At 35.3% G+C, this 25,233-nt stretch overlaps 1 protein-coding gene across 2 annotated transcripts in view; it reads right to left on the reverse strand.

The window, feature by feature from the left end:
• Positions 1 to 25,233, reverse strand: part of IDE (insulin degrading enzyme) — a 59,237-nt gene that overhangs the window by 14,869 nt on the left and 19,135 nt on the right. Inside the window, exons 11-18 of one of the 2 annotated variants that reach the window (XM_088528724.1) lie at positions 23,595 to 23,698; positions 13,797 to 13,899; positions 12,684 to 12,806; positions 11,275 to 11,357; positions 8,633 to 8,777; positions 6,505 to 6,615; positions 4,362 to 4,482; positions 3,035 to 3,126 (exon numbers count right to left, since the gene is read on the reverse strand). In XM_088528724.1, the coding sequence (XP_088384850.1) occupies positions 3,035 to 3,126; positions 4,362 to 4,482; positions 6,505 to 6,615; positions 8,633 to 8,777; positions 11,275 to 11,357; positions 12,684 to 12,806; positions 13,797 to 13,899; positions 23,595 to 23,698 (882 nt within the window). Of the gene's footprint in view, positions 1 to 3,034; positions 3,127 to 4,361; positions 4,483 to 6,504; positions 6,616 to 7,941; positions 8,087 to 8,632; positions 8,778 to 11,274; positions 11,358 to 12,683; positions 12,807 to 13,796; positions 13,900 to 23,594; positions 23,699 to 25,233 lie in introns of both variants that reach the window. The other variant, XM_088528725.1, reaches the window with a different exon arrangement.

Below are 25,233 nucleotides of genomic sequence, written 5' to 3' on the forward strand. Positions count from 1 at the left end.
CCCCAACACCACTGGAGAAGGCCATGCACATGAAGCCTGATTTGACCGCTGCATCTCTTATCCTTGAGAATCCCAGGAAAAGAGACTGCTGAGCAGCAACTGGCACTTGCTCATGGTCACCTTTCCAAACTTAAGATCAGTGACAGTCGGAAGCCGCCCATCTTTCAGTGATCATGGGAGGTCACTTTTTTCACTGCTCTATTAGTGATCTTCAAGAGTGAAGCTCAGCATAGATTTGCATGAGCACTACCTTCTTTGTTTCAGAGTTTTCTCTTTATAGCTGATGCTCTCTTGCATATGCAGAACAAGCTTCTGTCATTACTATTCTTAAAGATTGATGCTGCATGGAAAAGAAACCAGCACTTTTCTCCTCCTTATCAGAATGTCTAGCAGTGCAGCCAGCTGCACATAGGATACTGCCGGTTCCACCTACAGCTCCACTGGTGGCCTAATTCTCAATTTTTGGTGGCTACGCTGAACAGAAAACAGGGCTTCAGATTGACAAACCACACATGCACCTGCAGCCCCATGTGAAGGACTCGTGTCAAACTGCAAGCCATGCTGCTGTGGCTTGGGGACACGAGCTAGATAGGCAAACTGGCATGAGAGGATCCTGCGGCGGTCAGACACAACTGGCTGCTTCACAGCCTTGAAGACTGGCTGATCTCTGCAACAGGGAGCTGGTCCACAGCCAGTCCGTCAGTAATTGTTACCAAAATGGAACAAGATCAGATGACCAAGAGGCAAAACATAATGCAAAGAAAAACACCTACATAAAAGTCATAAAGAACATTCTAACTAATCAGAAATGCACTTGTGTGTTTCTACTGTAGACAGTCTAGTGCACACAACTCAGAACTGCTGATTGATTCGTGCATTAATGAGCAGGCATTAGTCCTTAATTTGTCTCATCCATGTTTGAAATTCACACTAAGTACCTAAATATAATCACAAATACAGTGTGATGAAATTCATAAATCCACTCTGGAATCTTATTAAAGTTAAATTGCATGACTATACCCAGAGACAGAGTTCATAATTCGTATTCGGTTTAATATTCTACATCATTCCCTCATATTTTAATTAAACCTTATTCACTATCTTAAGTTTTTTCTTAATGCCTTAAATATACTTAGGGTTTCTTTTTGAACAAATGCACAATAACAGTATTGATTTACTCAGTTCTACAGTCACTAATGTTTTCAGAAAATTTCTTGCTCCAGTCGGAAGTAGTTCACAAGCAACAACTCAAAAAAAAAAAAAAAAAAAAAGGCATTTTTTGTGAGATGTAGAACTTCGAAGAACAATGCAGGTCTTTTTGTAGAGCCCATGAAAACCTTCATTTTGATCTACAAGAACACTAACCCACACCCTCTAAATACAAAATGAACTAAAAAAATGAACATCAAAAAAATCAAACAAACAAACAAACCCCCCAAAAAATATATTGAACAGCAAAATCTTTTAGTCTGTGCTGTCATATAAACTCACAATATAAAAGTGACCTCATATAAACATGTAAACATGCTGGGAAGCTTTAAAAACAACCAAAACAAAACAATTCCAAACCAAAGACTAACAAGTCCTAATAAAACAGTTTGAAAGGTTACAGGAAAACACTATGTGTTCTGCCAATCAATGCACCAAATTACAACGATCACAAGAGTTTGAACATGATTAATTTACTATACACCCACTTATGGCAAATGAACGTGACAAACAGTCAAAGAACATACATCAGAATGAGATTAATTCCAGTGGAAACAAGACAGTTCTAAGCTTTTAATCTTATTCAATACCAAAACCTGTCACGAGAGTATGTCAATTCTGATTGAATTTTAGATGGAAACATTTCTCAGATCTAGGTTACAATTTCTGGGTTGAAAAAAAAAAAAAGGTGGTCAATGCAGCAGAGCCATGATCTTGATGATCACAACTTGGGCAATGAGTCTTCCTACTCAAATCTCTTCAGGGGAGGATCACATATTATTTCTAATTATTACACAGTTACAGGTACAACAATTAATCCTTCCCAATTGTCACTGTGACCTTGACTTACGGAATAGGCACCCATTATGCTAAAGAATATATTTGTTTGTTATGACTGAATCATAATGAAAATATACACTCATCCTGATCAGTGATGTTTCAGAAAGAATAGAATTTCATAACATATAGGAAAGTGCAAGAAATTGGGGGAAAGGGAGATGATATCAAATTTCTTGACAGGACAAACACTCTATATAAAGCTAAAAAATACATATTCTGCAGATGCCCCAAAAAGAACAACATTTCTGCATCCAATGCTTCCAGCTCCATCTTTCACGCACACCCCTCCGCCTACTATGTAATTTCTTCTCCGCACATTCAGTAGACATTGCCAATACTTAAGTATTGCTAATAAAGTATCACAGAACTGGTATAATATCTTGATAGAAAAGAATGCAGACCTTGTTTTTACTATAAGAACAATATACATTTTGTATTTGTACAAATATTCAGATCTTTGTTTAAATTTCCTCTGCTAGTGCAAACCATTACTGTTTTAATGCTGGATAGAACAAATATTTTCTCATTTTTACTTCCCAAAAGACAGAACTGAGAGCTGAACTTTATTGTTTATGGATCACCATTCCTGTCTAGCTTTATATAAAGCATTTGGCAGAATTCTGGCTTCTTAAGTCTTTGTTAGTTGGCCTGAAACTCATACACGGAAAAGCAAGATCTGCAGCACGTTGTTCCTTATGCAGCTTGATCACATTACAGTAATGACACGCAAGATAGACTTTAAAATATTAAGATTCTAAGCTGCTTTCTATTAAATCTCCAAGAGCAATAGAGGGGCAGCACTTAACCTAAAAAAAATTAAAGTGGAAAAAAATGACACTATGATACTCCCATAAAGAAGTACAAGTCCTAGTATACAAGCACATTTGGTGAAACTGTTTTAAAATCTGAGACTACAAAGCTAGCCCTTCATTTCTAAGGCTGCTTTTAAATAAAAAATGTTTTATTAAAGAAGTATCATACCAACCTGTTTTGTTATATTGCCATGGAGAAGAGCTTCAATGTGTAACCGTGACAACAGTTGAGATATAAAGGCCTTGAGGCGGGGGAGAGTGACATCTAGAACAGATATTTCAACAGTTAAATCAATTACTTGTATTTTTACATTAAGAAGTATCTAACTTATCATTATAATATGTGTATTTCTTAGAGAAACAGTAACTCATCATCATAAAAAAGTGGATCTCTCGTTATAAATGCAGCACTGGAAAGCTTCCAGGTGTAAATGCATCACTTATCGTATAGTTTGCTTGGCTTAGAATTCACATATCGTCTGACCCAGATTCCAAAAGGGAATTGAAAAAAAAAAAAAAAAAAAAAAAAAAGCCTTCTCTCCAGTCATGCTGAGCAGACATTCCCTCTCTAGAGACAACAGTTGCAATCATTCAGGTGCTGCTCCAAGATAAAGCTTTAGCTATTAACTAAACGTAGTTTATAATGCTTCAGAAACACAATACATTTACCCCCTAAACTAAAAATCTTTGCACAAACTATACACAGGAAATACTTATTTTAAGACATTTACTAGGGTATACACACACTACTATGCTAGCACCTTTGTAAAGCTGTTTTTGTATGTAAAGCAAATCTAGGCTAGCACACAGAACCAGTGGAATAAGAAGGGGAGGTATGGTGACTGGATGGGTGCTCACACCGAAATTAACAGATCCCTGACTCCACAAGAATCTCTGCACTACTTTACCTAGTCCATTAGTTTCTCATCATTTTCTCAACTACTGTAAAATCTACAGGACTTTTTTATTTCACAGAAGTTATCAAAAGGTTATCAGAAGTTAAGAACTACAATCAATTTTTTATTATCTACAGAAAGGGGAGTTAGGATCCCTAGATAATGAAAAAAACAACAGAACTACAGCCACAGGAAAGCACACTGGTGGGTCTGCAACATGTCACCTGAAGTCCAAACGAATTTAGTAGTGCCTGGTAGACCCTGGATTCACCATACGTAGGCTCATGCCCATAAAACCAGCTCAGTATTCAGCAACATACTTCCCCAGTGCTGGCAGGAAGCTGTATCAGGCTGACTGCAGGCCTAGACCAGGCTACAACAACACATTTGTACAGCCCTTTGCCTCAACTAACACACTTTCTAGAAACTGGAGGACAGGTATAGATGCATCAACTCCCAAGAGCATGAACTAAAGTCTGGCACTGCAGGAGCTCACTTTAAATAACAGGTAGAGTTCAAAATAGGTACCTTCACTAGTTTTGTAGCAAGACATACTCCATTACAAAAATAAAGAGAGGAAAGTTTAAAACTGGCAGAATGTTACCATCTAGAGCTTCTTTTAACTCATCCTTGGTCCAAGCAACTTCCGTCATGAGGAGTCGGAGATAATACATTGCATGTTGATGAGGCTGTTCCGCCCTGAAGTTGTTAAGTGATCTCATATACTAAAACAAAAGTTAAATCAATTAAATTTAAATTGCAGAACTCCTTTTCTAAACATCAAATTGTAGCCCTGTACTCTCTGAACCATCAAAAACATACGTGTCTAATGTCAACAACATTTTCATGCCTGTTAGATTTGATCAACAAGTGTGTTAAATCATCTTAATGGCAATATGGGCCTAAGAGGCAATGGCTTAACCAGTAACCATCAAGACAGTTTAAATGAGAATGAAATCATACTTAAATCAAAACATAAAATTAATAAATGATGTTTGAATTATGGTAGGTAAATCCAAAGTAAATATTTAGTTCAAGCTGCCTTCATCCAGAAATAGGCATTCTACAGTGACTGAAGGGGGTACTAATAAATGTATTTTTCTCTCAGTTCCCAAGGCTGAAATGCATAGAAAAAGTACAGGAGCAATTGGGAAATTCTTTGTGTTCTTGGCCTAGTTAAATGAGGTGTGAGAGAGGAATCAGTGAGCTTCTCCACAACTCCTCTCTAGCCCATATCACACCTTCGCAGGATAAGCAAAAAAACTCTTTCCTCTAACAAATGCAAACTAATCATTTTGGCAAGCTGGGATCTCCTGGGCTTACAGAGACATAAATAAGCACATCATTTATACTAACTGAGGAAAGTAACATTTCAGAAGATGTGGGCAAGAAAGAGCAGGAAGTTGCTGAGGATGCATCCTCCTTCTACCTGTTCAAAATAGCAGAAAGAAGCTGACACTTCCCTAATCTGTAGATACAAACATGAAGTAAGAAACTGCAATCACCCCATCTGATTTAACTTTTGGATAAGCAAAATAAAAGCAAAATACCAAAAAGGTTTATACACTGAAATTCAAGAAAATGACAAAATCATATGTAATACAGAGACAAAACTCAAGTAAGCTGTAAAGACAAATAGGGAAGTATCACAAACTAGAAGAAAAATCACACAAAACCGATCGTTCACAGACCCTTGGGGTTTTGTCAAATTCAGTTAAACTTTTCAGATACATATTTGATATGCATAGAACCCTGAACAAAAGCAGTTGTAATGAATCTGCCTCATGTTTGATGTACATCTACTTAAAATTTGTTATTGCATGGTAACGAACTAAAGATGGTCCTGGTGTTCATCCAGCCCAGTGAATCATCAAAAGCAGAGGATTAAGGTTAAGACTATAAAAAGTACGAAGTAATCTTCCACACAGTCACAGCTCTCTCATCTATTGCAGACTATGTACAAACTTTCCGGGCCAAAAATAAGTCTGCCCCCCAACATCTGTCTAATCGTTTTTCTGAAATCGTTTAATTTCCATAACAACTCACAATTGTTATGAGTTACGTGAGTTCCAACATCTAATTGCTATATTCTTTTTAAAGTTACTTCCTTTATTTTAGCTTTGTCTTCCTCCTGGGAAAACAGCTGAAGACCAAGTATTTACATTTCTTGGCTGACTTAGCAAACATAACCAATGTTTTTAATGTACTTAAAATTTTAAAAGATTACTTAGCTTATTTCATAAATATGCATAGGTCATTATATTTTGGAAGTCAAACTGCCACAAGTCAGTATGTATTTTGCAAACTAGCTATTTTTGTACAAAAGAATACTAGTCGAGGAGCAGAGCTCTTTCACATCTGGGAAGAAGAAGAAATGTATTAACTCTTCTTAATATCTCCTTACTCCTTCTCTTATATTCCCTTTCTTTTATGTGTAGATCCCTTGGGGCTTTTCCAAATGGTAATCTGGGATAGTTTAGATTCTTTTCCCCGTTTCTTACATTTCTATTCTTATCAAAGCAAGTTGTAATCCCTTGGTAAATCATAAGAAAAACAGACTAAGATGACGACTGCAGAGCAAGTTATTTTTGACCGGAAAAATGTAACTGACTCTGGGGAACTTGCAGCTAAAGAAAAAACCTTCCACAGACTCAGCAAGGCAGAACTTCATTTTATATCTCTCTGAATAATTAGACCCTCAAATTTCACTTCAAGTCAATGCATTCAAACCCCTTCAGGTAGCTTACCGCTTCCTTGATAATTTCAAATCTTTTTTCATCAATCTCAAAAGTGGCCATTTTCTCAATGATCTTCTTGAGCAAGATATGTTGCTTGTCATTATAACCTTTTACAGAAAGCTACGGGAAAAAGTGCATAATGTGTTTTTAAATATGAAGGTTAAAAAAAAAAAAAGAAAACAATTACCAAGATTCTTATCATTCAAAGAACAATAAACTCTTCAACACTTACTCTAAATTCAAGACTTTTTCAAACTAACTTGTTCTTGTTTGTTTGTCAAGTTAGTGTAACTTGTAACATAAAATTATTTTACCCATCCAAAGATGACACCTAAATGATGAATAAAATATCACACATTTGCCCAGGAGTGATGAATTCAGAGAATGAATATAAATTCACTCTGATGTAACCAAACTGTAACTCTTAATACAGATTTTTATTGTGAACAAGCTTGGGCGCAGTCAATAAACCATATGTTCAGAATACTGAGAGGGTTTTACTCTGGGTTTGTCATTGTAGCAATAAAAATGAGACTCACAACCCTCTTAAATATTTCCTCCAACTTACTTTAACTGTAAATTGTGGCTAAAAATGGACAAAATGAACTTTTCTTCTGTGTTTTTTTGTTGTTGTTGTGTGTTTGTTTTAATTAATTCTGACCTTGGTAACTTCAGCCAGCTTTGAGACTGAAAATAGATAGCCATGTTTTCAGTAATTGGATGCTATGAGAAGATGCAAGATCAGATTTTTCTTGGAAAAAAAAAATGCAGGGATAAAAAGAAAGTACTCTTCTTCATATAAAGAAACAAAGAAAATATGCAGTACAGTCTCCTACTATCTTGAAAATAATACCCTCATAAGGAATTTCAAAACAAATTTTGCTATAAAATCATGATTAACAAAAGCTTTTAGCAGAATGTCAAGAGATACTACTAAAATCTTCAATCATAAATCTTGTAGAAATAACCATTTATCATAATACCAATATTTATCAGGTAAATATTGTCAGCACTTCAAGACACATATGAAAAACTACTAAGAAAAGCCATAAATATCCAGCCTTGCATTCTAGTGAACACATGCACAAGCCATTTCCACAGCTCACTACTGCAGAATTAGAGCATTAGAACAAAATGTGTTAAGTTTCATTCAACAGAAAAGTTAATCTGTTTAATACAGAAACCAGCGATATTGCTTTCAAGATCACCATGCAAGAAGATAAAAATGTGAATTACAATGCAGCAATCGCACGGCACACGTGGTCACAAGACACTGCAATCTTAAGTTATTCACTACTCATTAAAATTAATCATCTTGTTCTGCCTTCAATTCGTGAGATATATTCAGGAAAAAAAAAGATTTTTAGAAGTGCAGAAGTCAAATGTTCTGTCCAAGCTCAACAACTCCCAAGCTGTCTCATATCCTCCTGTTTTTTTCTTACTTACAAGTATTGCATTCATTCCTGATGCAATGCCATAGACCAAACCTGAGAGGCGTGCTGCATATGTATACTCTTTTAAATCATCCTTCAATAACCTGATAAACAGGTATGTCATGTTGCAATGGAGAGGATCAGCATAAATGTAGCGACTAACGAAAAGAAAAACAAAAGAAATGCTTTGATACCTCAAGCAGTGACAAAGTAATGGATGAAGAAACATGACTGAAGAGTATGTATATGCAGCCTCATGATCAGTACCTCTTGGAAAGGAAAGTTGAAATGTACCATTTAACAGCAATGAAAGGGGGTTTTATTCCCTCCAGGTCAAAAAAGCTTTTAATAGGTATCCGACAAACTGAAATAAAATCTACGCTTGGATTAGATTTTTTTTTTTTTTTTTTAAAGGAGGAACAAATCTTAGAGCTAATTAATTTCATGAATGCATAAAAAGAAAGAAGAAATTTGCTTAATATGAATGGAAAGATTGTCAAAGACTTTGAAGAAAATTCAACTTAAAATTCAAATTAAAGAAAGGATGGTTAATAATCAAGATCAAAAGGAATAACAGTCTTAGACCAACAATGGAAAAAAGGCCATTTTTTAAAATAAAAATGCTTCCATCAAATCAATACAAAAATGTTGATGAGTGGAAGTAGTTTCAAGGCTCGAAGCTTTTCCTTGGTTTGGGTACTTACATACATCCCATAGATGGTATTTTGGAGATCATAGTTCAAGCCAGCTAGTTCTGCTGCATATGCATACTCGTTGAGGGAGTCTTTGAGTAGTTCAAGGTACAAATAGGCCATGTTACAATGCAAGGGATCCACGTAAGCAAATGGGCTGGAAGAAAACGTTGAAAGTAAAATATGCAGTTTAAAAATATTTCTCAGATTCCTTTGGCCTGTTTAAGTTTTATTTACTGTAAGTATGCTGATGGATCCCATTACGAAAGATTCCTCTTTCAAAACCAAATACGAAGATAACCTGAAAATAATTATTTAGCTTGCTTATGGCTGGGTGTTGCCTAAGTGCATTGAAGACTTCAGAGATATTCTTTTATTTATGCTGGAAAATCAAACCATGTTATATTTACTTTGCTGCAAAATCAGAACACAGGAAGTATAAAATGAGTTAAATACACAATCATAAACATTATTTAATTGGCTTAAATTAAGGTCTAGATTCTAAACATTAATTTAATACTTTTATGCTGTTAGAAAACACGGGTACTTGCTGTTACAAATTAAGAAGTTAGTCATTTGTGGTATGAAAAAATATTCAGTATATCCTAAGCTCAGCTCAGAAAAAAAGCTAGGCATACTCAGTTTCATACCTTGGTAATTTTGTGGGTTTTCTAATAGCAACAACTACACTTGCTCTATTGTTATGTTAGTATTATCAGAACACAAATAGTATCACTGCACATCTCTCTAAAAGAGAAATGCAACTCAAAGACTCAAGCCATGTTTCTGGAGTACATGTGCATTTAAAACCAGTTTCACAGAAATCATTAGCAGTTTCACTGCTGTCAAGATACTGCTTACCATTCAAAAGCATGCCATTTCCTTTGTTATTTCTCCTAAGCAACCACTAACAGTCACATTCAGATACAAGCTACCATGTTAGATATATTTAGGTTGACCTACCATGATATTTCATAGTGTATACTAACATCAACTCAGTAAAACAAAGACAACTCAGTATCATCAGCATGGGGGTTATGTTCCACATTTGAGGGAGACTATTTCACAACCCTCATCTGCTTCACCTCAGTTCATCTATGCACGCTGGTGCTGCTAGAGTCTCTGGGTCTCCTTCCAAAGAATCATGACAGTTAGGGCTGCAGGCAGCAGAAATCCTCCTACTTTTTTCCTAGTATATTGAAGCAGCTTACAGTGTGAATGTGATGTGCTACAAAGCAGCACTGGCTCATTCTAGGTCAGAAGATGATGGCTAAAACTTTTCAAGGAAAGTATTTAAGACGGATTATTCACAAATATCTTCAATAGTAAAGACATCCAGAATTCTACTTAAAGGAAACAGCCACCAGAAGCCATGGATATTTCATCATTTCTCATTAGGAAATACTATACACATTTTACCCTTTCTTCTGTTGACAATCAGTAAGACCATTCTCAAAATGGAGAAAGATTAACTAAGAATCCATTCACAGCATCAAAAACTGTCAAAACTCTTGCCACTTCTTTTGGAGATTATGTAGCCAATGATATCAAAGTCTCCTACCATATACAATAAATGTAAGTTATCTGTGTGTGTGTGTAAGGTAAAAAAACACAACCCCCCAAACCAAAGCCAGCTTTCCTGTACTGTCATTCCAAGGAGTAGAGAGGCAAATCATTGCCTCGCACTTGAGCTAGGAGCTCAAGTTCTCCTAGCCCTTCAGGCGGGCTCCTGGAGAAGAAAGGACAAATCCAACTGGGAAAGACTTTCACTCATATAGGGCATATATGCATATATTTATACCAATGTGTGCTCTACATAAAATGTACTATTATATTTTAATCTTTCATAAACTAGGTTAGACATTTTATCCCTCACAGTTCATTCAGATATTCAAAATAACTACACATCATAAAATCAGGCTCAATGAATAAAATCTCTTTGGTGATTTTGGCAAACATAATAGAGTGGAATCCATGACAGGTAATTACACTTTGCTCTTCCATTTCCTGACATACAAAAGTCGAAACAGTTGAAATGTTTGTCCTCTAGTCTCAAACAGGAAATAAAATAAGGAAAAGTTCTAGCCAATCTATTTTGCCCAACAAGTGGCAAACAATAGCACAAAGTTATGCCTTTGAGTTATGGGGATACCTTAAACAGCAGCTATAAGTTCCCTCAAATACGGTGTTCAGCTCCCATATTTAAAATATTTTCAGACAGGCAAGTACATTTTCTTCTTTCTCCTGACTATACTCTCTGCCCAACCTTTAAGTCAGTTATTACAAGGGACTTAACAGTAAGCTCAGAAGAAGTCAGAATTAAAAAAAAAATCACTCATCTTTAAAAAGGTATATTGCAATAAGTAGCATTGCTATTGGCAGGTGTATTTCAGGTGTAGCAAATAAAGTATAAAAAAAGTCTTGATAAACTTTTCATGTAAATACAGATGACCACTACAATTGCTTTCTGTTCAACTACTGCATAATTCATGAGCTTTCCTACAATCTATATCTTTCTGTACATTACCAAGCAAGGACAGCCATTTCAAAGCCTCACTATATGCAATGAAGTTTCTGACGCACAAACACAGATTCCCAGCAAACAAGAAATGTTTGGAGTGCAATTTGTGTGATATACTTAACATATTACATACCTGAAAAACTCAAAGTTGAGACAAGCTTTTGGCAAAAAAAATTTGTCATCTTGCTTGAACCACAGTTTGCTCATAGCAGTGTCCTGTGTCAAGAAAAGTTATTTTTAATTAAATCACCTAACTTTTAATTGTAATTTTTTTTAAAAAAAAGATATAATTACTTCTCATGTCAGTTTATTTTAGCCCCTGAAATTTACATTCTTCCTATATACATTTGTGTATACTTTCACCAATCCTTAACGAGACTGTCTTCTCATTATTCATATTCTTCTCATATATTACTCATACAGTTATATGTCATCTTAATAAGCAGTTAAATGGCTGCAGCTGTGTGATTAAGTAGACAATCAAAATGGGAATAACTTCTCTACTGCAGGAATGGACAAAGACAACTATAAAGTTAACTTCAATAAATTTCCTGTTAGTACTGGCATTAGGGATGTGCCACAATAGGGAGAGCATAAAGGTGATTACAGTACTATCACAGCCATAAAAATTTTAGACTAAGAATTTATTATAATTGTTTTAAAATGACAAATAGATATTATTCCATTTTAAAAAAAATGATAATAAAAACCCACCTATATTGAGAAAAAAGTAATAAAACTAGTTGAAAATTAGTTAAAATATATACTCAGAGTTTTCCCCTGTTAAAAAATATTGCTTCAAACATATGCCTGAAGCGCATTATGTATAACAACAGATATATTCTTCTAAGGGTTGAGCTTGTACACACTAAAATAGACTTAAACTAGTGTGCAACAAGTATTCTGAAACTCATTTATTATTTGAGCAGAAATAGAACACAGAGTAGCAGAAGACTTATCCTAAAACAGAAATAAGCATTAGCAGACATCTACGTTTCAGTAGTGTGTAGTATGATTAGGTACTCAGAAATACTGAATACATATTGGGAATCATTGAAGGAACTTCAAGGATAGTGAAGAGCGATGTGTATCTATGTGTGTGCACATGTGTCCACACACAAATGCAAGCTTTTTCCATGCGCAGCTGCAAAAAAAACCAGTTGTGGCTACCCTGAACTGACTAAACACTGATCAAACAAATGCAGAAGTGGCATTCAGCCTTCTGCTGAACAAACGTGAAGTTCCAGTACAAGCTCTATCAATTTTTCCATACACTTTTTTTTTTAAGGGGCAAGAAGAGCATGAGTTATTCGTAAAATCATTTTCATAGGAACCCAAATAATCCAGTCCAAAGGTCAATAAAAATGGACTTTCTACTGTCTTCTTGGTGATAACTGAAGAGTTTCATTCTTTTGCTTTAACAAAGTTTAACAATTTACACTTCGGAATAAGAAATTACCTCATTTTTAAAAATGTACTAAGGAGTAACAGCTGAATTCCCAAGAGACTAGCTAGCAAACAGAGCAAATATAGGTAACTTACTTTGACAAGGGCTGGGTACTGTGTTGCATCTTTTTCCAATGGCAAAATCTCAAAGTTAGTAGGAATGAACTCATTCTTCATCGGGAGCTTGAATTTCCCATTCAGGTCAGCATTTTGCCATTTCTAGATTTGTCGGGGGAAACAATGAGGATAAGTGGAATTAATATAATTATTCTTTTATGCTGCATCAATACTTACTTCTTTTATGCTCTAAGAGATAATACAAAAATGTGTTGCAAAAGCTTACATGTAAGTGATAGCAAAATAAGAAGAAAAGAAAAAAAAAAGCAACAGTCTGTAATCGTAGTTGGAGTAGGCCATTAGTAGGATGCAGTCTACAGCAGAAGGAAGATGAAAGATAAAAAATAATTTTGGAAAGTTCACCATACAGTGGAAAGTGGTTCTGCATCTCATCAATTTTCCCTGCTGTGAATGCCAAGTGAAGTGAAGGCGTTACACAAAATATACAAGCAGAAATTCTGTTTAAGAACACAGCTGCAGACAAGTTAAATGAAGCAGTGTGTTCTAGGCAAGTCCAATACAGCCCCAGGGCATATTAGGCAGCCACCTCTTCTTGAAAGAACGCAGGTATCACTGGACTCAGCAAGAGGTTGACCACTTCCTCTTCTGGAGTATTGATTTGCAGAAACTCATTAAATTTGCAACATATCTTCATTTTATAAGCCACAAAAATCAATTTCAGAAACACAAACACAAAGCAATCACAGAAATATTCCTTTTTAAAGAACAAAGTACCTCATTAACATTTAATAGAAACTTTTATAAGCCTTAAGTGGAGCCTTATATTTCTAGGTAGTTATTGCATATTACTTACCTTTCACATAAACATTGTGTACTATTAATGTATTTAACCTTGGTTTAAAACATTAACACGGCTTAAAACCATAAAACATTTTACGTACTAAAACCATGAAAATTAAAGACTAACATAGGATCCTTATTTCTCATCAAATTAAAAAGACCCACTGTACAATTTCCATGCATTGTAGAACTGATTTAAATTCTCTTTTCTATTAAAGGGAGAATCAAGTAAGGATTTACCACTGGTTTTTACTAGAAGATACTGGAAATATATTAAGTTCTTTAACATGCCTTAATGACTTCATCAGAAATTGCTTCTTGTTTGTACTGTGTTCCATACCAGTCTTCTGTTCGATCAGTTTTTCCTTCAAAAGACTTAGAAACTATTGCAACTCTGAAACAGAGAGACAAAACACTTGGTATCAATACACTTGAGAAAAACCTATGCAAAAATATCCAGAAAGCTGTTTCTGTTCCATCACTAGAAGACGTTTATTTTTGCAAGTGGTAAATGCTCCCTGGAGGTGTTGGACAACTACAGAGTACGTTTAGATAGCAAATACATGCACATTGAACTATCCACAAAGTTATGCATGAAACTGGTCTATTACTGCATTTTAATTTTACTGGTTTTGTACAGTGTTAAGAGTTTGGGGTTATGCACAGCTGGTGCTGAAAAATCCATTTCTCAGTCTTTATCTTGTTTTATAAAACACAGAAAGCAATTACCTTCTAAGATTAAGATCTTTTAAAAACATATTGAAGTGACTAACATTTTTATACCTCCTATATCAAAATCCAGATAATACTGACTCTACAAAAAAAATTTATTTCAAAGTGATTTAAATTATATTACTGCAATTTCACTTTTCCATTCATAATCTAGTTAATAGTAAGCCAATTTCTTCATTATGGGTCATTCTCATTTTGGATATCCATGTTTTTGGGAGGTGGGGTGGAAAGTTAATAGATTCTACAGTCAGTACAACAGAATTTCACTCAATGAGACACCCACAGAACACAGCTGAAGGGGAGGGAAATCTCTCATAAAGAAAATTACAAAACTATAGATTTTTTTCCCAGTAGTTTTCATAATAGCTATTAAGAAAACTCTCTTAACTATGCTTACCAGCCTACCACACGTAAAAATATTGAACAGAAATAACGTGCTAGCTTTGTAAGTATATAAATGCTTATAAGAATGCAGAAGCAATCAGAAAAAATCATGCAGTTATCTCCCACATACATCTAACAATCCCTAGATACTAAATAACACAATATCGAGCTGTATCAAATCTTGTACAGATGACTAGAACGCATGTTAAAACATCTAAATATATGCAATATGAGTGTTCTTTTATTTCACAATATCTTCAGGCTAGTAACATTCTGCTGGGTATTTCTAATGCTCACAGCAAAATTGTATTGAATCAAAATGTGCCTCATACCACAGTATTTTACTTTACAAATATGTTATTGGAGAATATCCTCAGGATAGAGAAGTTTAAATACACAGACTACTAATAATCTAAATGTTATGTCCTCATCCCTCCTTTTCCTTCAACTATTGACACATAAATGAATAAATGACCCAAGAATGCTGAAAAAGGGGGATCTTACTGTACACAGTACCCTCTATCATCAAGATTTTCAAATCACCATAATTTAACCTGTGCTTTGCAGCTCAAGCAGCAGGAAGACACTGGGGTAAAAGATCACTCGACCATTAGATAAAAAGCTACCATTAGATACCTTAACTTAGACAAGAAACGTATCTCAAAGAATTAAACAGTATCGCACAGCCACATTCTCTAGCATTGATTAAAATACTGAAGCAGGGTTTGTTCTACAGCGTGTCTGATTTTGAGACAGTATTTTAAATTGTGCACACTGAAGAGGAGTAATCAAATCTCCTGTTGCAGAGACACAGATGACAGCCTCGCTGCCTCACAGAAAGCACGACAGCAGCACATGATGGGTGTGGGCGTGCAAGGGCACCCGTGCACACACACCTTTTGCTTTTCTGCAACTGCTATGAGTGTCCAAATCAGAATGAGAACATTCATCTTTGAGACACATGTATTTGACCTCTCATTGCAAATGCCAAGAGATGATCTAACATTTTTATCATGACTTCACATGAAGTTTTCATATCTGCACTTTTATCTATCTGTGTTTTGCGTTTTAACTTGGACAGCTGGTGAGCTGCAGCTCTGTTGTTTACAAATGAAGTTGCTAAGAGACTACAAAACCCATAAAGTCTATTAGAATTTACTAATGCCCACCCTCCTCCCCACCTTCATTTTTCCTTAACTGCTAGCCAGTCTCAGATTGGCCTTTACAATTCCAACCACCCTGTGGCCTGAGCACCAAGACTGAAGGGTTTTAGTCCACTGCACTTAGAGGTCTCCTATTCCCCAGCCCCTCCTCCCGCTGCAGGCATCGATGCCCAAAGCAGCAGTGGCAATCCAAGCATCCACACGTTTGCTATGGGAACACGCTAGAATGAAAGAGCTAAAAATAATTCTGCCTGCTCAATGTACAGAAAATGAAGTTGTGGAAATTAGCTTTCCCATTCTTTCTGTAATCCTACTTTAATGGATCCATCAAGTCATACATTTTGTACTCAGAATAACACTCGGTACCATGCACAACAAACCAAAAGGCATTTAATCAGCCTGAGACTTGCAACAACCAAGAGACAACCACCAAGAGCAACAAAGAGCAGGACAAGAAAAGGGGCGGGGGGGGGGGAGGGGGGCGGGGAGAGCACCACAAGTAGAAATATAATGTTTTGCAGCTATTTAAATGTGTCATGGTGCATCTTTAAAGTTACCAATTATGTAACATTATTTTGCTTTTCACTCCTGCATTGTGCTGTATAAAACAATGAATATCCACACAGCTTGAGTCAGAGCTGAGATGCACTGGAGGAGTTCGATAGGTGACTGCCACCGTGATCTGCACGTTTAATCTGAGGCAATTAGGCTTCTAACCATTTATGGAGAGGCAACACAGTTAGAACTAAAAATATAATTTACTTCTATGTGTACATTCTTGTATGCTAAGACTATGGTAGTCCTTAGTTGCTCAGTCAGATTCAGTTTTCAAAAATAAGCATAAATTCTGTAATGTGATGCTAGATCCTATCTCATTTTTCGTTCTCCTGAAACGCAGCAAGCAGCAGATCTGCAGATTAATGTTTCTTGGAAAAAGAATAAATGTGCTCTAAAATAAACGCACTTCCAGGTAAGAATACCAGCTATTACATTCCAGATTCCAGACCTACATAATAATAATTAAAAAATAAAAAAATAAAAAACCCACACACAAAAAAATCCCACAAGATTCTAAGGGTAAAAAATAATATATTGAGAGCATAATATTTGGGGTATTAGTAACTGCATCAAAGCTCTTTTTAAAAAAAAATATACTTAGCAAAGAACAATTGCTGTTTTATGAAATAACTTAAATTTTCCCTTCCAAATAACGATATTCTGAAATAAATCATGGAAGAGTATTTATGTAGCTTATGTATCTTGTTCAAAATATACATAAATGTCATGATGGAGACAAAACAAACTCAAAAACCTAGATTTGTTTATAACTTCAGCAACAACAACAACAAAAGCCCAGTAAGACTGATGACAGGCAATACAACCTACTGAAAGCCACTTTCACAAAATCTCATTGCAAAATACAATGAAACAAAGAGAAAAAAAAATACACAGAAATGTAGCTGGAGTGCAGCATTCCAGTGATTTTGCAGAAGCAAGAGTTACTTCTTAGGTTTCAGTATAATCACCAAGTGAATCTCTACACATACAATAGTTTGGGACAGAAAACAAATGAACAAATGGTGATTTTCAGAACATTTACTTAAATACAGGGTAATAGAAGAAAAACACATATATTGTTGCAAAGTTTCTTGTCGGGGTAGACACTGAGCAAACAGTGATATCTGTGCAGTTGCTGGTTATCTCTGAAATTCAGGCATCTAGAAGTTTGTGTATCAACATTTTTGTCCCTAATTCTATTTTCCTTCCAACTAGGATGCTAGCAAAGCTGCACTTCAGATATCAAGAAATAGGGAGAAAAAATCCATTAACTATCCAGGGAAAAATGTTCTTTAGTTGCTCAATATGATGAGTCACTAACTTCTCAAATTTTAATAGCATTTATTCTGCAGATGATAAGAAAAAAAAAAAGTGTATTAGAAATGATGGCAAAATTACTTTTTTCAGCTGAAACTACAACACATGCCAAGCCTTTTCCCTTATCTCCACAGATGGCTGGCAAAATCCAATGCAGTTTAAACAAGTGAAAAATGATGCCTGCATCTTAAGGAGGTTTCTCTCTTAGGGAAATTAAGCTACTAATGCAACAAGTAGAATGCGGGGGCAGGAAGGAAGAGGGGAGAAATATAAAAACTTCCTGTTATGGTTCAGTCAAATAGAAGAACATATGGATAGTTGCTACCATCTGTGAGTATGGATATTTTTCCATACTCGTTAAAAACGAAATTTGTTAAGAAAATAGCACAGTAGAACTAAACTTTTAAAAAGGACAATAAACTGCAGTCTTTTAATGGGCAACATAACTATACTAATGTAGGCAAGTTCAGAAAATTCCTTATTGAAGGGTGAATTTCAATAGTGTTAGAAAAAGGAAATTATAAATAAAACCATTGTTTCAAACCAAGACTACATCATTGCATGCCACAATTTATGCAAGACACAAAAGAAAAAAAAAAACAACCCACAAACAGGTAAAGTTAATACATTGTGTATACGTGTTTACACCCACACACTCTCTCTCTCTCTCTCTCCCCCGACTTCAGCTTTCTTTTTTCTTGCCTGTTGCAGGTTCTTCAACATGCACTGGGAAAATGACTTAGGTTCAGGCCTATGTCTCAGCAAGTAGCTTCCACTGAAGCAGGCAGGAATTTCAATGGGAACCAGGCCCCTAAATATAGTTCTTAATACAAAGTGCTTTCTATCCATAAAGTAGAACTTTCCTACTTGACAGTAGATGAAAGAGTAAAGAATGGTCATCTAATTTAAAAAAAAAAAAATGCACAACTAAAATCGTCTTTTTGTTGTATTACAACAGGCAGAATCTGCCCATCATAATGCAGATCTCCCAGTATGACTTCTATGATACCAGTGAACAGGGATATGGGGCATCTATTAATTCTTCCTTAAAGGAGAACGGAAAAGTAAATATTAACATAAATATCAGTGAGATGGCTGATAACCAAAAGCATATAGATTGTTTAAAAACACATGTTCCTGGCTTCGTTTTATTAGTACATACGATTTGCTCAAGTGAAGAAGGAAATAGGTTAGGAAATGGTTTATCACATCCGTGTAAATATAGATGTAATAAAAAAAAAATGAAAAGCATACAGAGATCCTTTTATCAGCATCTATAATCTCCTATTATTCTTTTACAAGAGCAATATAAACCTCCTAAAAATGCAAATTCACAGTGGCTTCCCTGAATCTTTGTAATATATTATGAAATCACTTTCAGTAATATTTAACTAAGGCTTTTTTTTTCTCCAAGAGATATTATCTTGATGGTAATTTAAAATAGAAGTTACTATAAAGTGATATTCCAGTTATATTTTACTACATATTTCAAACATCTTAGGTAAATACAAGATGAAAAAAAAAATCACTATAGTTTTTATTTCTGAAGTTTGAAACATGTCTAAGAGGAGTCTATTCGTATATAGAAGTTGATATTTTATTTCAATTACATGAAAATAGAAAAATCTCAGAACTTTAAGCAGTTGATTCCCTTAATACAAGTATTTAATTCTATTAAAAGTTAAAGGACTTATACTTCTACCTCCGATAAAAAATGAGCTTATGATATTACTAAGCTGCATTCAATAATAATTAACATATAACATATATAAAGATGTTACATAAAAGTACAATTAGTTTTTTTATTCTATACTGAAAAAGATGTATCAGATAAGTAGGACAAAGCAACATGACACTTGAGATTCTTAAAATTGATGTAGGGCTTTGAGACGAGGCGCATCCTACACCCTTCTGAGGTTCTGGTGTCAGCTCACGCAGGATTAGCCCAAGGTTGTGGTTTTCGAAAAACCAAACAGCTTAATACAAATGCCAGACTGAACACAAAAAGAGCTAAGATGGGAATGCAGTTGTCATGGTAATAGAAAATTAACGTGGGCATGTTTTGGTTTACATGTAACAAGCAATACATTTATCATTACTGAGACCATCCATCCACCTTTACAGCTCAAGGACAAAGTTTTCCTGCTGCTCCAGCGCGACCGCCTTCCTGCTGACTTCGTTAGGGCACGTTAAGAGAATCACTGCGGGGTTGCACTCTGCTATGCAAACTAGACTTATGCAGTTTTCGGGTACTCTTTAATTTGTCTGTGTTTATTTTAAAGCCTGAACAGAATAGCTGTACACATTCAAGCTTCTATTTACTATCTTTAAATCCTACTAAAATTTCTGCAACAAAAAGAATATATCCATGTATTTAACTAAAAAGAAATCAGAGAGGCCATAAATGTAGCTTAGGTTCCAATTTTTAAAGTCCCTATTTTCAAGTCTTTTAAGTCTTCCAACAATTACATCACCATTGCTATTAATTCTTAAACCAGTCAAACAAAGAGACAATGGCTTCCCCTCAGGGAAGACTAATAAAACATATTCCTTTCAGCATCCAAAGATGCCGAAGAAAGCAGAGGAAGACCTAAGCTAGGTGAACCCTAAGATCTCACAGCAACCAGATATAATGAAGCCCCTAGATGCCCACCTCTTTCTCAGCCTTCTTGATTCAGTCAGGACTGAGCTCGTTTGTACCCTAACAGATAACGTGTAGGTCTAGTGGTGTATGTCTTATCTACCCATGCTACTCAAAGTAATGACACATATGCTCTTTAGCCATAGAGATGTTTAATCCTTTCTGACTTTGCACTCTCAGTCATAAGGTCCTTTGCAGAGGCCAGTCATGACAGATCAACCATTTCCTCAAAAACTCTTACAAGTTTTTTTCAAGCAGGATCTGCAGAGCTGCTGCTTCAGTTTCTATACCGTGAGGAACCCTCTGTCACTACTTCATTTGCCTCCTTTCAGGAAAGGTAAAATACAGATTCCAGTTGGCATTCATGTATAACTGATGACAATGAACTCCACAGTCCTTTTATACCTACATACGTATATGCATATATATGTGTGTATATATGTGTATACACACACATTTTAAAATCTTCTTTTCTTAAAATGCATCTATGCTCAATTTCATTAAGTGTGGAATTCTAAGACAGAGAGAACAAGAATATCCAGATTACTTTTCTTTTCTTAGTCATCTCTACTTTTTGATACATCTCCCCAGTTTGTTCCAAACCTTTTTCAGATGTATTTTTAATCTCTCCAATAGCAAGCAGCCCTCTTCTTCACACCCCCCCCCTTTTTTTTTTATACAGAGGACAGAACTCAGCATTGCAATTGCACATGCGAACAAGGCCTTATATCAAGAAAAAAAGAGAAGAACACTGAACAACAGATATGCTTACTACACATCTGACAAAAGCCAAAGCTGGCAGAGCACACCGTGTAACATCCCAAAGTCTTATAAGAATTGTTACCACTATTACTCTTTAGACCACATGCCACAAGCCTCATTTTTCTGCCCACATTCTCTACATTTTCCTTTCTCACACTAATAACTCTTAAACATTTTGGCTATTTGATGCTGGAAAACTGTCACTTGGATGGCAGCGACAAAGGCTGGATTAGCCAGTCACAGCAGTAACAAAGAAATCTGATGAGTGGGCTGTGGTGTCCAGCAGGACCCGCATTTCATAACAAGCTCAAAACATCTATCAATTCATTTAAATCCATTAACTTCCCATGGACATTTTTAGAAGTTTCAGCAAGTAGACACTTTGGTAGTTCTCTGGCAGGCAGCATAAAGACCAAATTACATTAGAGAAGTTATCCTTCCCTAAGGAAATACTTCTGTTTTCTAAGAAATCCCAGGAGTCACATTTAAAGCCATAATTAATATCAGGCTGCATTCAGCACCTGTAGCTTGTTTACTAAATCAGTATAAAAAAAAGGCTTACCTATTGCTTTGAAACTGTCTTCCAATCAGTTTAAAGTTCATATCCATTTTAAGTTTCTGATTAAGCTTTCTTAAGGGAATTAGTAGTTACATATTTTCTCTTTTAATTACTAACAGCAGTCTTTACACTAAAGGAAAGTTCTTGTATCAAGTCTTGTATCAAAACTTGGGCAGTGGAATCAAGGTGGAAAACATATTCAAAATAGAAGTATTTCACACAATAGGAAATAGAAGCTGGAAATTGTCAGTACTGCTTGTTCAAAATATGTTCTCTCCAAATATTCAAGCTTCAGCTGCAGTATCCCACACACATCACACAGATACACACCCACACAGAGATATAGGCCCTTCTTTAAAGGGCATTAATTACTATGGCAACTACAGTCACTGACATATGCAGTCACATTTATTTTACCATTACTGGTACACCCCTATAAATCCCATGACATTTGCAAATGTACATCATAATCCAATTTTATTCTAATACAGTCTCTTTATATATTAATTTAGCTTAAACTGCATTGTTATTGAATGTGTCACAGAAAAATTTTATGAAGATTTATGCCCAAAATTTTAGATCTTCAAAAGTAATTTCACGAGGCTGGAATATATACACTTAAAAAATATATGAACACATGCCTCACTGTCCATCTGCATGGTATGTTCTATATCAAACACTAGTTAAAAATTCTAGTCTGGAATATATAAACAACCAAACATGTATTATTTTTGTACCATCCGACTTCTGAAACATTTTGATAAACAGGTGTGCCAATGTATTAAGATTAATACACAGAAACACAAACAACAATTCAATTTTGCGTTTTATATGTCATAGTAATAATTCTACAGTACTTGGATTTGATATTATAATTACTGTGTGCGTACATAAGTACATACATACACACAAGTTTTTGGTTTAAGTTTAATTTTGCACTGTTCAGGGCACAGGATAGACAATTATGAAGTAGCTTGAATTTTTTTGTTTGTTTGTTTTTATCATCACTCCCTAGAGCTACCGAAATCTCTCTTTAACACCACCCACCACTCCCACACCAGCTCTGTCTCAGGCTCCCTTTCTCTTTGTTAATCTTTTGCCCCAGCCTTCCTCCTCCTCAGTTAATACTCTCCTTGCTGGCCTGTCCCTGTTTTCTTCTAATTTCCAGACTCCTCCACTTGTGTATCTTAATCTCAGCAGACAATTTGTTTCAGTGCAGTCATTTCCCCCATTGTGGTCGGAATATGAGTCTTTATGTATTCAAATAGCTATTAGCTAGACTTGTTCTTTAGAATTCCTTTTTTCCCTTTGATGACAGCATAGGACAGGGGAGTGATGCTGCTTCTTTTCCTTTCAAAACCTGGTCTACTTTCAGGACTACTGAGCCCTGATATCTGTACTGAGGAACGCATGCACATGCTTTGGCCACGCTCATATCAAAGAGGTGCTCTCAAAGCCTGAGAGATTTGAGTAGCTAAAAATGCAGACATTTCTATCCAAATAAATTGGTATTTTTCAGGGGCTTTGCTGATCTGCACAAATTTGATAGTTCTCCATAGGGTAAATAAAATATATATAGTGGATAAAACCCATCTTCTTAACAGATTTTCAGACCTAGCACCAAATTATGAGCATTCAAGCGTTTCATTTAAAATATCCAAAGGATTTAAGCAAAGCAGGATAACTTTTGCTAAGCATTTACTCAGTTGCCATTGAACTGAGTAAACATTTTATTAAAAAGAATTTCAGCCTGAGGAAGACAGCATACATAAAAAGTTTCAGCCTGAACAGAAAGGTTACGTGCCCTTGAAAATGGAAGTGGCTAATTTTCAACTGGGAGTACAAAGAAATCTCCTTAACACACAGAATGACCATCTCTTTCTCAGCAACATTTACTTTGGAGATGTAAAAGATACACAAAATTGAAATATTAGAAATTAGGTTAAAATATAAGTTACTGCAATTCAACTTACCGAACGTTTTCTGGTCTCAGTTTGTCTAATACCATCTCTATTAAATCAGGCCTGAATTCTTCAAGCAAATATTCAGCAGCCAACACTTCTTCTATAGGATAATACTAAAACACATAATGCAGAAATACGTAGATAAATTAAACAACAAAAACTAAACAGTAAAAAATCCTACTGAAATAATCTAAACAAGATAAAGTAGTACTCTGATAATGCAGTTTATAATTTTCCAATTTTTGGTACTTTTATATATGAGCATTCTTTTGTCTTAAGTATTGCATGCTTCAATATAAAGTCATACACCTCTCAGTACTGATTCACAGAAACAAGAGTAAAAATAACATGGTAAATGCTGACCCCTGGAGGACGTTTTTAAAGATAAAAGAATGTCAATTAGTCACAACAGTGCATCTGGGAAAAAAAACAAAAGGGAATACCCTCAATATCTAATTCACTAAAAAAAAAAAAAAAAAACTTTTTACAGTATTTTAAAGCTAAGTACATATCACTTATGTAAAAGTTCAATATAGATTCAGTCATCTTTATTTAGGGTTCCAATTATTGTGAAAATCTCTAGAATTTTCTAGCAAATCTTCAATGTGTGCAACATAGTGTAGAAGCTTCAGGGCAGAAGCTACAAATAGCCAGGCTAAAACTAAGATTTAAAGTAGGAAAGAGGGTTATCTAAGGGATTTCAGCAAATCATGTCAACTGCATGCTCTCACTATCATCAGCACACTCCAGTAACAAAAAGGGCTTGTAAGAACTCTTAACGGAGAACACAACTACTGACTTCCTGCCTCTCAAATGAGGTGTCCTCAATGCCTCACTGTGGCAGGCAGCCTTGGACCATCCTTACACCTTTTCCTTGAAATTGTTAGTGCCTCTTATTTAATTTTACTTGCAAGAGACCCAAATGGTACAGTTCATCAAAGTGGAAAAAAACAGATGTTGAGTTCTGTTCCATTTCTTGAATAGTAGTCAAACTATAAAATGTCAAATCAGATTTAGCTTTAAATGCATAGAACATGCTTCTCTCTAGTGGCATTTATAATTCTATTGTATTCTCCTATCAGCAACTGTCATTTCTAGAAACACGTTCTTACATTCACTTTAAGAGGTGTTTGGATTATTTTAAATTATTTTAAAGAGCTATGTGCATACAGAGATGTCAGTGAGCTAGTTATTATACATCTGAAAAAAAATATGCATATATACAATGAAATTTTAAGACAAGGTACCTGGCAATTTGAGGGAAGTCAATTAGAATTTGTGTGAAAGTGATTAGTATTAATGACTTTGGAGGCCCTTTTATATGAAGGCAAAATACCAGGTAAGCACAGGGTAGTAGCAGTGTACCATACTGCTGCTGGTTTAAACCAGTTTTGGTTTTAAAATCAAAATTATTATAAAGGGGCGATTGGATTTCACATTATCACATTATATATAAAATTGTAATGGAACCGATTCCAGGAGACATAGTAGCTAAAATCAAGCACTTTTTTGAAAAAGAGAATGAAAAAAGGACCAAATCATTGTCATTAAACAAAAACCACATGTGAACGCTAATAACCTATCAAATAGACCAGAAAAGAAAATTTGAAAAGCCTAGTTTGAAAGACTCCCAATACACCAAAGATCT

This window comes from Tinamus guttatus, unplaced genomic scaffold (genome assembly GCF_059628265.1).
Source record: "Tinamus guttatus ecotype Peru unplaced genomic scaffold, ASM5962826v1 Tinamus_guttatus_pri_ptg000314l, whole genome shotgun sequence".
In the NCBI taxonomy this organism is placed as follows: domain Eukaryota; kingdom Metazoa; phylum Chordata; class Aves; order Tinamiformes; family Tinamidae; genus Tinamus; species Tinamus guttatus.